Source organism: Syngnathoides biaculeatus, chromosome 15 (assembly GCF_019802595.1).
Source record: "Syngnathoides biaculeatus isolate LvHL_M chromosome 15, ASM1980259v1, whole genome shotgun sequence".
NCBI classification, from domain to species: Eukaryota; Metazoa; Chordata; class Actinopteri; order Syngnathiformes; family Syngnathidae; genus Syngnathoides; species Syngnathoides biaculeatus.
The window spans coordinates 16,278,116-16,291,966 of record NC_084654.1 but is presented as its reverse complement, the minus strand read 5'-3'; the positions used below and the strand labels follow the sequence as shown (position 1 = coordinate 16,291,966).

General features: G+C 41.6%; 2 protein-coding genes across 11 annotated transcripts in view; one reads left to right on the top strand and one right to left on the bottom strand.

Annotated features, from left to right (window-relative positions):
• The window catches only part of impg1b (interphotoreceptor matrix proteoglycan 1b), a 39,691-nt gene extending 34,329 nt beyond the window's left edge, over window positions 1–5,362 (top strand). For 7 of the 9 annotated variants that reach the window (XM_061843960.1, XM_061843956.1, XM_061843959.1 and 4 more), the window contains 4 exons: window positions 777–962; window positions 1,048–1,231; window positions 2,628–2,711; window positions 4,804–5,362. In XM_061843960.1, the coding sequence (XP_061699944.1) occupies window positions 777–962; window positions 1,048–1,231; window positions 2,628–2,711; window positions 4,804–4,887 (538 nt within the window). In that variant the 3' untranslated portion in view covers window positions 4,888–5,362. The remainder of the gene's footprint in view (window positions 1–776; window positions 963–1,047; window positions 1,232–2,627; window positions 2,712–4,803) is intronic. The other 2 variants (XM_061843962.1, XM_061843964.1) reach the window with 2 other exon arrangements.
• Window positions 5,363–6,747: 1,385 nt separating this feature from the next.
• Window positions 6,748–13,851, bottom strand: part of myo6b (myosin VIb) — a 52,051-nt gene continuing 44,947 nt past the window's right edge. For both annotated transcript variants that reach the window (XM_061844108.1, XM_061844110.1), the window contains 4 exons: window positions 12,394–12,497; window positions 9,935–10,069; window positions 8,295–8,513; window positions 6,748–7,360 (listed from right to left, as the gene is read on the bottom strand). In XM_061844108.1, coding sequence (XP_061700092.1) covers window positions 7,161–7,360; window positions 8,295–8,513; window positions 9,935–10,069; window positions 12,394–12,497 — 658 coding nt within the window. In that variant the 3' untranslated portion in view covers window positions 6,748–7,160. The remainder of the gene's footprint in view (window positions 7,361–8,294; window positions 8,514–9,934; window positions 10,070–12,393; window positions 12,498–13,851) is intronic.

Below are 13,851 nucleotides of genomic sequence, written 5' to 3'. Positions count from 1 at the left end.
TCAAGAGATTATTATTTCGCTTTCATGTGGTGGGAATGTTGGAAAAGTCCGATCAAATGCAAATTCCTCAACATTCAAAGAAAAAGCTTTTTTTTTGCTGTTGATGTAAAAAACATCATTTGGAGATACATGCTATTAATTAGACATCACTATTATGTAATTTTACACCTCATTGGGATAAGTGGCTCTCTCTAGTGAAGTCAAACATTTCTGTTGTTTATCTCCTTGGTGTCAGTTTTCCAAAAATGCCAACGAAAAAGTAAAACTAATTGTTTTGTTAATTAAGGGTCATTATTGGGAGAACACACTAATTGGGGAGGAATAAGAGTGAATGCTTTTCATTTCTTTCAATACATATTTACAGACTGGTGCTTTAGTTAAAAAAATCAATTTCTTTCGGGCGCGTATGCCCGATCTCCTCCTTCTGCTGACAGCATCGGCGGCTATTAGTTCACCACTCAAACAGCGTGATGTTTCAGCCTTAGTTTGCCTAGCAACAAGTGGCTGGACCAATGTGTGACAGAAATGTAAAAAAAAGATTCAGAGCCATTTTGTTGATTTATCTTTCTGCATCTGTAAAATGTACACCAGCTGTGTAGTTCGGAAGGAGCTACAGACATTTGTGTCTTGACTGTGAAGAAAAACTGGAATTGAAGAAAATATAGCCATGACATGCATACAGATAATTTTTTCTTGATTTGAACTCATATTTTTTCCTCTCCCAAAGTGATTTGTTGCATACGTGCCCTACTCTCCCTAACCCACATAATTTCCAGATGCCCTGTTGGCAAATACTGGCACTACCACGGAGAGCGCTGCAGCGAGCTGGTGTCGTTGCCGCTTGACCCGTCACTAATTATAACCTGCCTCGTGGGGAGCCTCTGCCTCGTGTGCGCCATCATCGGCATTCTGGTGTTCATTAACAAGAAGTGCGCGGCGACGAGGAAGGCGGTGACTTTGGTGTAAGTCGGCAACACTTTAGCGCTCTTATTTATGTGATGTGAGGCTTTTACACAAAAACAAAACATCTTCCCACCCCCCCTGTAGGCAAAGCCTCCCTCCTTATGCCTCTGAAAATACTTTGAGGGTGAACCCAGTATATGAGAATGACGATGGCATCTTAAGCCAGGTGTCCACATTGCCGTGTCCCTCCAGTGCGGCCTCACTCCACTCTCACCGGTCTGAGCAGGAAGTGTACGCCTCAGTTGAAAACATACATCTCAGTATTGAGGTACACAGCGCTGGGCGGCACAGCCACTCGAACTAACCGCCACGCTACTGACCTCTCAAGTAGCCGACTCACTGCTCTAACATGCTCTCAGGATTTTTTTTTTTTCTATTACACCAGAACCTCTAACTCCCAATTGGTTTGAAATAGCCCCCCCCCCCCCCCATAGGAAATAAAGGAAACAAAACAACCCATTGTTGGGCAAATGAAGACGTATTGTACAATAATCTGAGCTCTCAAGGGAAGTTCTGGATGTCAGTCCATCTTTTTTGGGGAAAAAATAGGTTGGAAAAAAAACAAAAGCCACGAAAATCCAAATAAAACAGCAAAAGCATTGTGAAAAGCGATCAATGAATACATAGTGTATGTAGATAACATCTTTTGATGCTTTCTTGTTATGGAACGTAACTCTCATGACGAAATTGAAGGATGAGAGCAGTCCAAATCAGAAAGTCACAAAAAAAAAGAAAGTTAATCACTGAAAGTGGCTAATTTTGCCTTATTTCTAATCGTGTTCCGACATGCCATTTTAGTTTAATCCTAATTTGTTATTCAAACAGCCAATTGGATGTGACTGCTACTTGACGTTTTTTTTTCCCCCAAATGCTGCCGAGCAACCAAAGACAAACGCGTGATGAGAACACAAACAGGAACGCGAGCAATTATGTCAGCCTATGTTACTGAAAAAATTATGGCTCGGACTCACTCTCTATATCCCGATTTGTTATTTGTGTTGACAGCAACAAATGACTTTGAAATCAGAATCAAATTGTTACTCCGTGTACTATTCAGGAACAAACATGTCATATTCTAACTAATGACATTTCCATTTTGATGTATAGTTCTGCATATCAAATCTCCAAAATATAATATCAGCTCTATTGAACCAGAAAGAGAGTACACTGGTGCATTTTGGCTCCCGCCTCTCCAGAAAAGTTTCTGTCTTCAATCAGGATGCCTCGTGGTCCCATTACCAAAGGTGGAAGCCGGGTTGATTTTGTGCCGTAAATCCTGCCTGGGGGAGACCTGCCTCTTTTCTATTCTCGCTCGCTTGCAATTTTTCACAAAGAATACCAATCCTGACTTTAGAGGTTCCACTGTACATGCATTAAAGTGTGTAAGGACCTGCTCTGAGGATGCCAAACACAGATGAGGCTCCCCACAATATCGCAAAACGTTCAAATCTGCTGTGCAAAACCCTCCAACGGTGACATCTGCTGTGTAGTTATAGCTGTAGGTCAAAATGCTTGTTGTACTGTAGTGCTCGTCACTTTTTATTTACTCTCCATCTGCTTCCGTGCTCTCCAGGCGCCACTGCTGGCACCAGCAATTAATGAAGTGTGTTGTAAACACAGCAGGTGTCCACTTTGAGCGCATGTGTGCGTTTCTTTCCCCACAGATCCCCAGACAACTCTACACCACAAGATCCGAAAAGTTAGTGTCGGAGCTGGTGGATTTCCATCAATGCATCCCGCACAACGAGGTGAGAAACCGCAGACTGTCAAATGACACCCGGGCGGGGATGGGAGAGCAGGACTGGGAACGAGATGGATTCATGATTAAACATTGCTTTGCTCCCTTCAGGTTAAATATGCACTTTATCTTCAAGTGAGTGTAAATATTTGATCATGTTTGCATGGAATATTGTATAGCTCTTTAAGACATGCAAAGCTAAATGTGGGTATGAGACGAACTCAACCCTTCCCAACAAAACGTGCATTCCTGAATTGTTTTGTTGCTTCGCAGTCTGCTCAGGACAAAGAAATTGTTGTCAGACCATTTGATACATTTTCAACTGGATCTGGATTTGGGCACGGCCTCATACAGTGATGCCTCAGTTCTTGACCAAAATCCGTTCCAGAAAATAGTTCGAGAAGTGATTTGTCCCAAAACCGAATCGATGTTTCCCATTACAATGAATGTAAAAAGAAATAATGCGTTCTTAGCCTAAAGAAATTAGCCTTTTTAAAGCAGTTTTTCCTGATAATAAACGGCATAGTAGAAATACATGTATAGTTCAAACAATTAAAGAAATATATTTATTTTTTGCTTAAAATGTATGCTTTAGTAGTAGAGTACTCTAGGCTGGGAGTGCATTGCCGTATATGTAACGACTCGGCCCCCAGACTGGTAAACTTTTTTTATTAACAAAAGTGCAGAATAACTTTAAACAAGCAACTTGCCTTCTTTGGGACCATGATTGGGGGTTAATATGGTAGTCCTCGATAAGAAGAAAATCAACAGCTACTACCGGGACACGTCTGTGTACAGAGGCTGCGTTATACCGAATAACAAAAGTGCGCTGGATGCGCCGTGTGTGTTATGTCATTTCTGAGTTTCTTTTTGGGGGGCCTTTTAATTGACAATAACAAAACGTGTCGTGGATTGGTCAACTTGCTTGCGCCACACGTGATGTTATTTTCGTTTTTTTTTTTTGGGGGGGGGCGTTCGAATAGACAATAACAAAAGGCGTTGTGGGTGGGTCAACTGTTTGCGCCGCATTATTGTGCATTATGTTGTTTTCGGGTTTTTCGGGAGGGGGGGACGTTCGAATTGACAATAACAAAGCGTGTCATGGGTGGGTGAACTGCTTGCGACACGTGCATTATTTTATTTCCGGGTTTTTTCGGCGCCACGGGAATTCATTACGAAGCGTGTCATGGGTCTGCTGGTCTGGCCGCCTGCGATATGTTATTTACAGGTTTTGTTGGGAGCATTCGAGTACCAATTTTCATTCGAAAACGGGGACGTTCGAGAACTGAGGCTTTACTGTATCTGTTTTCATTAATTTTATCCTGACTTGGATGTTTTCCGACTCGACCCCATCATTCAGACTGCAGACTTGCTGTCATATACAATATTGGACACAAGCAGTACTTGTCAGAAATACCTGCAACTCCTTTAATGTTGCTGTCAGCCTTTTCATAGCCTTCCTGATCAGATTTCTCTAATCCACAAAAAGCCACCCGGCCGCAAAGAGAGGACAAATAAAATCCCAGATAGATGACAAAAAGGAGATTGTTGTCAGTCAACATGTTGGAAAAAGCCAAGAGCTGAAAAAAGCAATTCTTCCAGCTTCTTTGATGTTGCTGTAGGCCTCCTTGCAGCCTCCCTGACCAATTGTGTTGCACAATGTGACAAAAATGACCCCCCCCAAAAAAACGCTCAGATTTATGACATGTAGGATAAAACCAATACCTGCCGGAAATTTCTGTAGGCCTTCTCATAGCCTCCCTAAATAGTAATCAATTTTCCGGGTGAAGTCCAATTTTCAGTAACAACGTGTCCCATTGTACAGCATATGTACTACATCGGAAATTGCTTTGTACCTTTGTCCCGACTGATACCTTGAAAAAATGAGATCTCTGTGTTGCTTTGGAAGCTCTCTGCAGACCTCCTCGCTTTTGGAAATGGAAGGAAAATCCCACAACAACAGTAGAACTTTGTCTGGGGTTAATCAGACGCTGCACATTGTCCATAGTTGCATTGACTGTGGATAGAATGCTAAATGACACCGGAACCAGAGAGTGTGCGGACTTCTTTTTATATTTTGTATCTCTCCTTTCTTGTCTTAGACATGGCGACTGCCAGATGAATACAGACCGTGTTTTCTTCTGTGGACATCAGACAGCGAAGGCGGCGAGGCCACCGCGGTGTGACAGCGCGGTGGCGTCCTGGGCCCGAGTTGCCGCGGCAACAAACCGAGCGAAGGATCTGCGCTTAACTGTATCTTTGATGCCACGCCCCCCCCCCACCGAAGCCCTCGTAGAGTGTTAGGTCATGAATTGTTCATAGTGATGAAAGTGTCTTGCTAGACTGAGCGCTATGGATATTGCAATATGTGCGCATTGATGTTGTTTTTCATGAGGAATCGAATATTTATTACACATGATGAATGGTAGGAAAATTTCCTGTACGGCAGTTCTTTCCTCACAATGAGGTATTTATTATTTACAAAATGACACACTTGGTGGTACCTCACTTTAGACATTTATGCGCCACTGTCGCATCCCAAAAATAAGAGAATGTATGAGCTGATAATATTTTCAAACAAATTAGGAGTTTAGTTTAAAGCTTCTCTCAGTCTGATCATTCATCTTTGAGGATTTGGGCTTTTTTGTACACATTTTACTATTACAATACAGAATAAAATGCTTTTGCAAAAAGTTTTTTTTTTTAATGGCAGCTGAAAGGGTAGCAATACATCCTGTATATTGCATCTCTAATAATAAATGTCATGCCTTCAAATCATCATTGGGTGCATCGTCCACAGAAACAACAACAACAAAAAAAAAAGTCTCCTTTTTTTTTTCCCGTCAGGTAAAAATATTCCTTGAAGCAGGCGCCATGTCACAACTTCATGTTTCAAAAGCTGTCATCCATTGAAGAAAAAAAAAAAAAAAATCCCCAATCAGAATAAAATATTCCTGCTAACAGACGCCATGCCTTAAATGCTCACAAGTTTTGCCGTGCACTGAAACAAACTCTTCTCCAATAGATGGCTCTTTTTATTTTTGTGGGAAAAATGTAACTGCTAAGAGAGGCCATGCTTCAAATAATCCCTCGCTGTTTCTTCCATCAAAACAAATAAATGCCTCAACGTCATATCTATATATTTTTCCCCCCAACAGGATGTTTTTTTCCCCTAGCAAGAATATATTTCTACTAATGGATGCAATACAAAAATCTCAGGGTGTGTCGTCTATTGAAGCAAATAAAAGCCTCAAGTCAAATAAAACCCAATTTTTTCCCCTCCCATCAGGAAATGCACTGACATTTGCCTCAAATAATCAATTTTTCCTCCAAGGAAAAAATAAACCACTTCAATAGATGACACCTTTTTTTTTTTCTTCTTTCCAGATGAGGAAACAAATCTTTCCACTAACAAATGCATCGTCCCAATTGCCTGTTGGTCATGTTGTCCTCTCAAACAAGTAAATATCTTATCCTTGTTATAAGACCCTCATAATAGCCTTTTTTTTCCCAACCAGGAAAAAAAACAGCAGCTATTTCTTGAACAATCTCCCTTAAAACAAACACATCACCTTCAATTGTAATAAAAAACGAGTTTCATCCCCCACATAACAGATGCCCCGCATCAAATTACAGGAAAGTAACAATTCACTTTGCAAATAACCAGACGCCAAGCATTTGTAAATAGCTTAATTGAGACAAATTGTTGTTTTGATGAGATAATTTACCATTTAGCTTGTTGAGGCGCACGAAAGGCGCAAGTTGAAGAACAAACGCCTGGAGTGAACCTTTAATCTGCTTTAATGCCGCTGATCACCTGCGTGCGTGCAAGCGAGCATCGGATGAACGGCGGCCGTACGTTCGCCTCCCTTTGAAATAATCAGTACGTTAATCTCGTTTGCCGCAATGCCCATCAGGGCGTCAGGTCCAGTTAGGAGTTACTTGCGAGTAAATGCTCCGCTACTCGCGAGTCTTCATATTTTGACTTTGATGAGCTCAGGGGCTATAGGATGAGGAATAAAAACGTACAATGAAGGATATTGTACTGTGTATTTTATTCTCTACAGTGTTCGGTGAAAGTACAAAGAAAACTGCCACGATGATGTGTTCTGAAGAAGCAAACAAACACACTGCAAACGTGAAAAGAAAAAAAAAAGTCCTCCCGCATATCAAGTGGGCATCAATACAAAAAAAAAAGGTCAAAAGATGAGATAAAAAGATGAAAGAAGAATGTTAAAGAAACAACATAAGACGCTTTCCACACATAATTCAAACAACAATTCATGTCGTTCATTAAGGTGTCAGGTTGAACTTTTTTGGTGAGGTGCAATTTTAAGGCCTCTTCAAAAGGTGGTGAGCACAAACATCTACAAACAACACAGCATGAAAGGAAACCGGTTAGATTGCGTCATCGAGCACATCCCGCTTGCCTTTTGACACGTGTTGCATTTGCACGAGTTCACTTGAGGAGATTCTGCAGCATGGCAGTGGCGTACGTGGGCCGCGCCTGCTTGTTTTCAATGGCTTTCTTCAGGTATTGGATTCCATCGCAGCGCTCCCAGATTTCCTCGAACTGTCTGGGCAGGATCTCGGCACCCCTCTTCCGGGTCAGACCCGTCTCTTCGAGACTCAGCTCGCACATCTCCATATCATCTTTCCCTGGGGTGGGAGGCAATTCCAAACAGTGAACGTTCTAATTCCCTCAAGAAAGCGGGTGTGACGAAATGTGAAAGAAAGGAAGGAAGAAAGGGCACACAGCATATTATAAATATGGCAATCCCAAGGCTTTTGAACATGTTGATCACTTTGCTTCTCTGTCCATAACTTTGATATTTCTGTAGTAAAATCCTATTTGGGAACTATAAGTAGGTTGAGGAAAATGGGTCCACTCATACAGTCGCTCACATTTGAAAAATGTACAGGTGTGGTCAGTCATGTTTGCAGATAAAGTTGCGGGTGTGATTAGGGATGGAATCTCAAGACCTTAAAATAATTGACTTATGTTATTAATATAACATAACTGTAAATTAAAAATACATAACTAAAATACAAAACGAAAATTTCAAACTCAGAAATGATAATTTCTAATTTCAACTAATATTAGTAGAACATGATATAAAACGGTATTTAAAAATTTTCAACAGTAAAAATTCTTGATCTGAAAAAGCTTTATCTGAAAAAAAGTTCAATGCACTGGCCTGTCAAGGAATAAACACGAACGAAGTTTAGTTAACCATAAACGTTAGTGGTGACAAGCTAGCAATACAATGGGGGGGGGGGGGGTCCACCATAAAAAAAGTTGCTTGACGAACAGCAGCCATTTTTCAGGTTGTAGTAATGGTATTTGATTGACAGTTGATGGGGAAAAGAAAAGAAAAGAAAATAAAGAAAAGAAAAAAAGAGAAATATCTTGAGTTTTCATGACTTAAAAGCCCCGTTTTTTTTTTCTTCACACAATCCTGCTCGTCAACTGTTGCCACTTGTTTTTGGAGATATCTTTTTGAAACGGTTTTCATCTCTACGTACAACATTTTAAACACCCAAATTCCTGTCTTAATTCCGATCTTTTAGTGAAAATGAACTCTCGACTCACCCGCCACCAACACAATGGGCCGTTTGTCCGGGTGCAGCTCCATCTGCCGGGCGATCCACGGCCCGTCAAAGTGGGCATACCACCACCCCTTCTTCTTATTCTGGGGGTCCTTGTACTGGTCGGCCGGTCGGATGAAAGGAATGCGAAAGTAGCGCTGCTGTCGGTTCATGGCCACTTCTTGGTGCTGGGACATCATGGCGGGGGCTGGGTTCTGCTGTGCTGCAATGAGATGGAACCACAGAGCACAAAGTGTCAGCGAATTCAGTGCAAAAGGATCCTCTCGGTACCCCATACTCCCAAACAACCCCCTACAGGACTTCCCAAGGGACACGGTCGAATGCCTTCACCAAGTCTACAAAACACTTGTAGGATGGTTGGGCAAACTCCCATGCAGCCACCTCCGAAAGAACTTTACTCACGTCCCAGAGGAGGCAGGGGACATTGAGTCTTAGTAGATAATCTACCGTTATGTAATGTTATGTACATATATGTGTATTATACACCGTGACCCGACCCAGAAAAGCGGCAGAAAATGGACGGATGCATGGAGGATCCCGTCACTTCACCTCACAAGCGAATGTTTAAGTCTTATGGTAGTCGGAGATGATGAGCAGTCATGCGACTGCCTGAGCAGAAATGAGGAATGTTTCTCAGTTTCTAATTCTCGTTTTTGCCAGAATTAAACTAAATAAAAAGGGAACATAAATTCTGGATTTGCTGTGACTCGTATTGTGCCTTTGAGTCCATCTGTTTGCGATAGGGACTGAGTGAAGTCTAGCTCACTACCATATGCCTGCCATCAAAATTTTAAACGCGTTTCATTGGACTTTGCACTCGTGGTTAAAGTGTATTTTTTATTTGTGTGACAGAAAATTAGATGTGTGATGCTTATAACCCCCAAAATGTATCATTATATCAAAGGTCATTTTAATGGCATTTTGTCCTTTCTAACAGATTAATATTAGGCTAGCTAACGTTTCATTATAGTTGACAATGAAAATGTTGGCATGGTACTGAACAACATAGTCAGTACTGGTTTGATGACCCTGATAATTTAGCTTTGAAGAAATAATTTCAAATACCGTACAATTGATCTCAAAATGATGGATTGGATTTTTAATACAAATGATAAATACAAGAGTAAATTCTTCTGAAAAGAGTCTCCTGAGAATTGAGAATTATCATAAAATAGTAAACAGGCGAAAAGGAACAGGAAAGGGTCAAACATGTCCCTTTTCATTATCAGCATCAACAATCATCAACATTTTTGTCATGTAAGATGCCAAAATGGAAATCAGCAGTCTGCTTTCATGCAGCTAAACAATTTGAGCGCGCGTTTGCGCGCACTCACTTGTGGCGCAAGAGCAAAGCAGTCAACTGTCACATTAGCGTCTGCTGAACCTGACAAAGCATGACCGGCAGTTACTTGTTAATTACAATAAATATTTTTCAGCACATAGGAGGTGGCAGCATTTTCTGGGCGCTGTATTTTAGAGACTAATTGAATTTTCCCAAGCACAGACAGCCCATTTACAGACAGGTCATTAATCTCTGCCAAAGAAGAAAACGGGGAAAACCCTGCTCATGAAGTATCCAAATGCATTGGAATGAAGATGGACAGAAACATTTCCAGAACCGACCGTAGTCAGTGACAGACTTCGGAGCCCTCTGATCGCTTCCGTCATCGTTGCGTTTCCGATTCTTGGACTTCCATGCGTGGTAGACCTTCAGGCGCCGGTGGAACTCCTCTCTACAGGCCGCCAACAGGTCAATGTCTGTCCAAACAAAATATTCCGTTATACATAAAATAGATCAGGGATTACCATTTTTTGAAAGTACAGATTAATGCCAAAGGTTACCAGAGTTTACAAATTAGCTCAAATCCCTTTTACTTTTGTTATTCGTAAGTAATGATATTCTTCTATGTAGAGACACTGATCATGAAAATTGTTTCTCACAACCGTTATTAACAATGTTTCAAATCATTTTTATAATATAGGGGGGTTCAATTTCACTGATATTTATAGACCTGCATGCGACTTGTGTGTCTTGGTGACCTCGCTTGTGGGATAATGCAAATTTTATAGGCACCACTAAGGAAAAAAGCACTTTGGTGAACATCTGGATAAAGGTGCCAATATAGGAAGGTATGAAAGTTCATTATTTTGAATGACGAATTGAGCCTCCACAATGAAGTTAGTCATCGATCATAAACTGGAAAGCAGCCGACAAACAGATGGATAAATGAACATAAACATAACGCTTGATGACAATGAACGGGTCTGCACTCCACTGAGTGACATTTTAGTTCTACATGGTCATTAAAGAATTGCTTAAGCAGCAAATGTAATGGAGCATCTAATCAAAGGGAGTTTTGCGCAGTACTGTATATTATGTACCATAAAGGTTGCTCAATGGATCAATCTAAACTGGAATCAAAGGGAACTTTCTGAATGTCACTGAATCCATGAGGGACAAAAAGTATAGCTGCGTTTGACGTAAGTTGAGGTCTTATACTGTTACAAAAGCTGTACTTTTAAACATGACGTTTGACAGACAAAAACTTGGTGTTAATGTAAAGCAGGGTTGCTCAATGCGTCAATAGCGGGACTGCATGCCAAAAAAAAAAAAAAAAAAAAAAAAACATCAGCCAACGTTCCCTCTAAACTGCGCATGTGCGCAATTGTGCACCGCTGATGCAGATATTAGCAGATATTCTTTGTTGGCACACTCTCTTTTACCTACTTTACCTTACACCCGCCCCGCCTCCACCGCTCTTAAAGACGTACACTCATAATTACAAATGTAATAGTACTTATGCAGCACATCAATGTGTTTTATAATGACAGCGTCCAATACCGCTGCTTTAGTTCGCAATGCAGTCTGGGCAATGTAGAGCAAAGACGAGCTATACATGTCGCTTATGTTTACTTTCGATATTAATGGAGAACGTTTAAAAAGAAATGCAGTTGTTTTATGATGCAATGACTGTCGGAGTATGTGAATAATCAAAGAAAAGTGTGGTTAAACTGGCCGAGATTTTCTCTTTTCCGAGTGGGAAAGGTCTGGTCTGAAGCCAAAGTAGAAAGTGCAGGATGAATGGTGTGTCATTTTAAAATTCCAACTTGGCACAGCCTGATCCAGGATGAAAACACAGACAATACAGTGCAGAAAAAGCTAATTCTGTATTTTAAATATAGGAGGCAACATCACATTAACCTTAAAACGGTTTGGAAGCACCGTCACCGCCCCGTAGTTAGCGAGAGGCTGGCTGCTTGAAAAGTAGATCTTGGGGTAAAAAAGTCTGGGCCCCCCTGATGTAAAGGGATGACAATGAATCCAAGGGTTGCTCTAGGGGGGAAATTCTTCAGAAGCAAAACACAAATTGATCTGATTATACCGGACAAAGCTATGAATGCTGAATGAATTGATGAAAAATGGGCAAATCAGATGGAACTTGAATAAACATGAATTAAAATTCATTATTTATCAGGAAAGTTCTCAGAACAAAAAAAGCAGGTAGATACGTATGCTCGAAATTTTGAGTTGAACACAAATATTCCCCTTGGTGGAGGTAATCAACTTTTCACGCATGATGAGAAAATATTGGATGAGAAAATATTGGGCCCGCATGAATTAGCCTTCGAGAAGTGATTTATGTAAACAGCAGCATTACATGAAATGGCTTTCACAGATGATCCAGATTGTCCTTGGGATCTCACAGCCAGTATCCGAGTTGCTCAACTTAACAGTATCCCCATAAAGGCAGAAGCTGTGCAGCCAGTGGAAAGTCATCTGCTCTTCATGCTGACTAAGTAGAAGTTGGCTCAGAATGAGTCGGAAGGGCAGAGGTCCGTCGTCCTCCATAATGGTGATAACTTCCTTTCTGTGCCACTTATTAAAAAAAAAAGCCAGCCTAAAGAGCAGCAGCAGCTGTGGAAGCACCAACTGATCGGTCTTTTCATTTGCTGGGCGCAAGATCTCTGCCCGCATGCTCCATGCAGCTGCAGGCTCAGCTTTCTTGGCAACCGCGCTACATACTTTAAAGAAATGAGTGCGGCAAATGATACACACAAATAAGCGAGCCGTGTTTCCTCACCACAGGAAGTGTTGATAACATCTCGCAGCTCAGCGTACTTCCACTTGCTGAGGTCGTACTTTTTCACTCCGGCGGCGGCTTTGGTCGCCTGCACCTGAGGGCCCCTGTGGGTAAAGACCAGGTGATGATGGGTGTGCGTACAACGCATACAGATGGAGACAATGACAGTGCACAAAAGGGACACAGTCGGTCTCCCGACGTGGAGGAAATACGAGCTCATGCTGTGGGGTTGTTACTAAAGTACATATTTCACAAGCAGGAGTCTTATTCTTTAAGACCGATATAAACATCAGCTCTGCAATGATTTTAGCCGAAGCACTTTAAAGTATATTTAAGGATTTATTCAGGCACCATAAGTGGTAGTGCAGTTTTTAGATGAAAATGCATGGGAGTGACAGAGAGTAAGACAGGATGACTTGCTTTCTATTACAACATTCGTGTGCCGCTTTAAGATTGGACTTATTAATAGGACGGACAGCAGGGTAAGGATGTAGTGAGCACATCTGCCGCACAATCGAGAGGTTTGTAATTCAAATTCTGGTTCCGGCCTTCCAGGTTGGAGTTTAAATGTTTTCCCTCGATTGTGTGGGTTTTCACCAGCTGCTCTGGCTTCTTCTTAGATCACAAAAACGTGCAGTTTGGATTAATTGAAGAGCCTAAACCATGTCAAATGTGAGTATGAATGTTTTTGACTAGATATCTCATTGCCCACCCTAACAGGAACGAGCGGTACAAGAGGAGATGGATCAATAATTAATGCTAGACACATTAGCAGGGTAATAAAGTCGTACTTTACCACAAATGCTACAATGGCGCTGCAGTGAGTCATTGTTGTGGTCACAGCAATGGCTTCGACTTCTGGGCTTGTAACAACAAACACTACGTTTTTATTTGTTTTCAATGAAACAGAAAGAACAATCCGGTGTCAACTGTCATTTAGAATTTTCCAACCCCAAAATCTTTGAGGACCCTACTGACAGCCTCTTGATTCATTGGACAGTTACCAGAAGTCCTCAGGAGGGCAGCCACCCCGTGCCTGCAGTCGATGAAGCTATAAAGACGTCCCGCAAAGTGGGAACTAATGTTTCACGTGTTGGCTAACACACATTTTAGGCATGCTCAATTCATTTCATGGCTTCTTTGGTGGATGTTTGCTGCATCAATACAATCCTCAGGATACATCTAACCCTTTGCACGGGTTTCAATCCACATTACAAGCATATAGGCTGGAGGGGAAGACGCAGCAATTTGCCCCCACCTTTCCCGCTGACTGTTTCAGTGTGTTTACAACCTGCTCAGCGACGGCATGGATGTGCTGGCATTGCGCTCTGTCGCGTAATTTATGAATCAAATGGGAGGGACAGACCTTCAGACAGTTAACAGCAGGTCTGAGCTCACATCCCCAAGCTTTCCCGCAGTGATGAGGCTGCTAATTCAATAATACTGAGGAATTAAGTC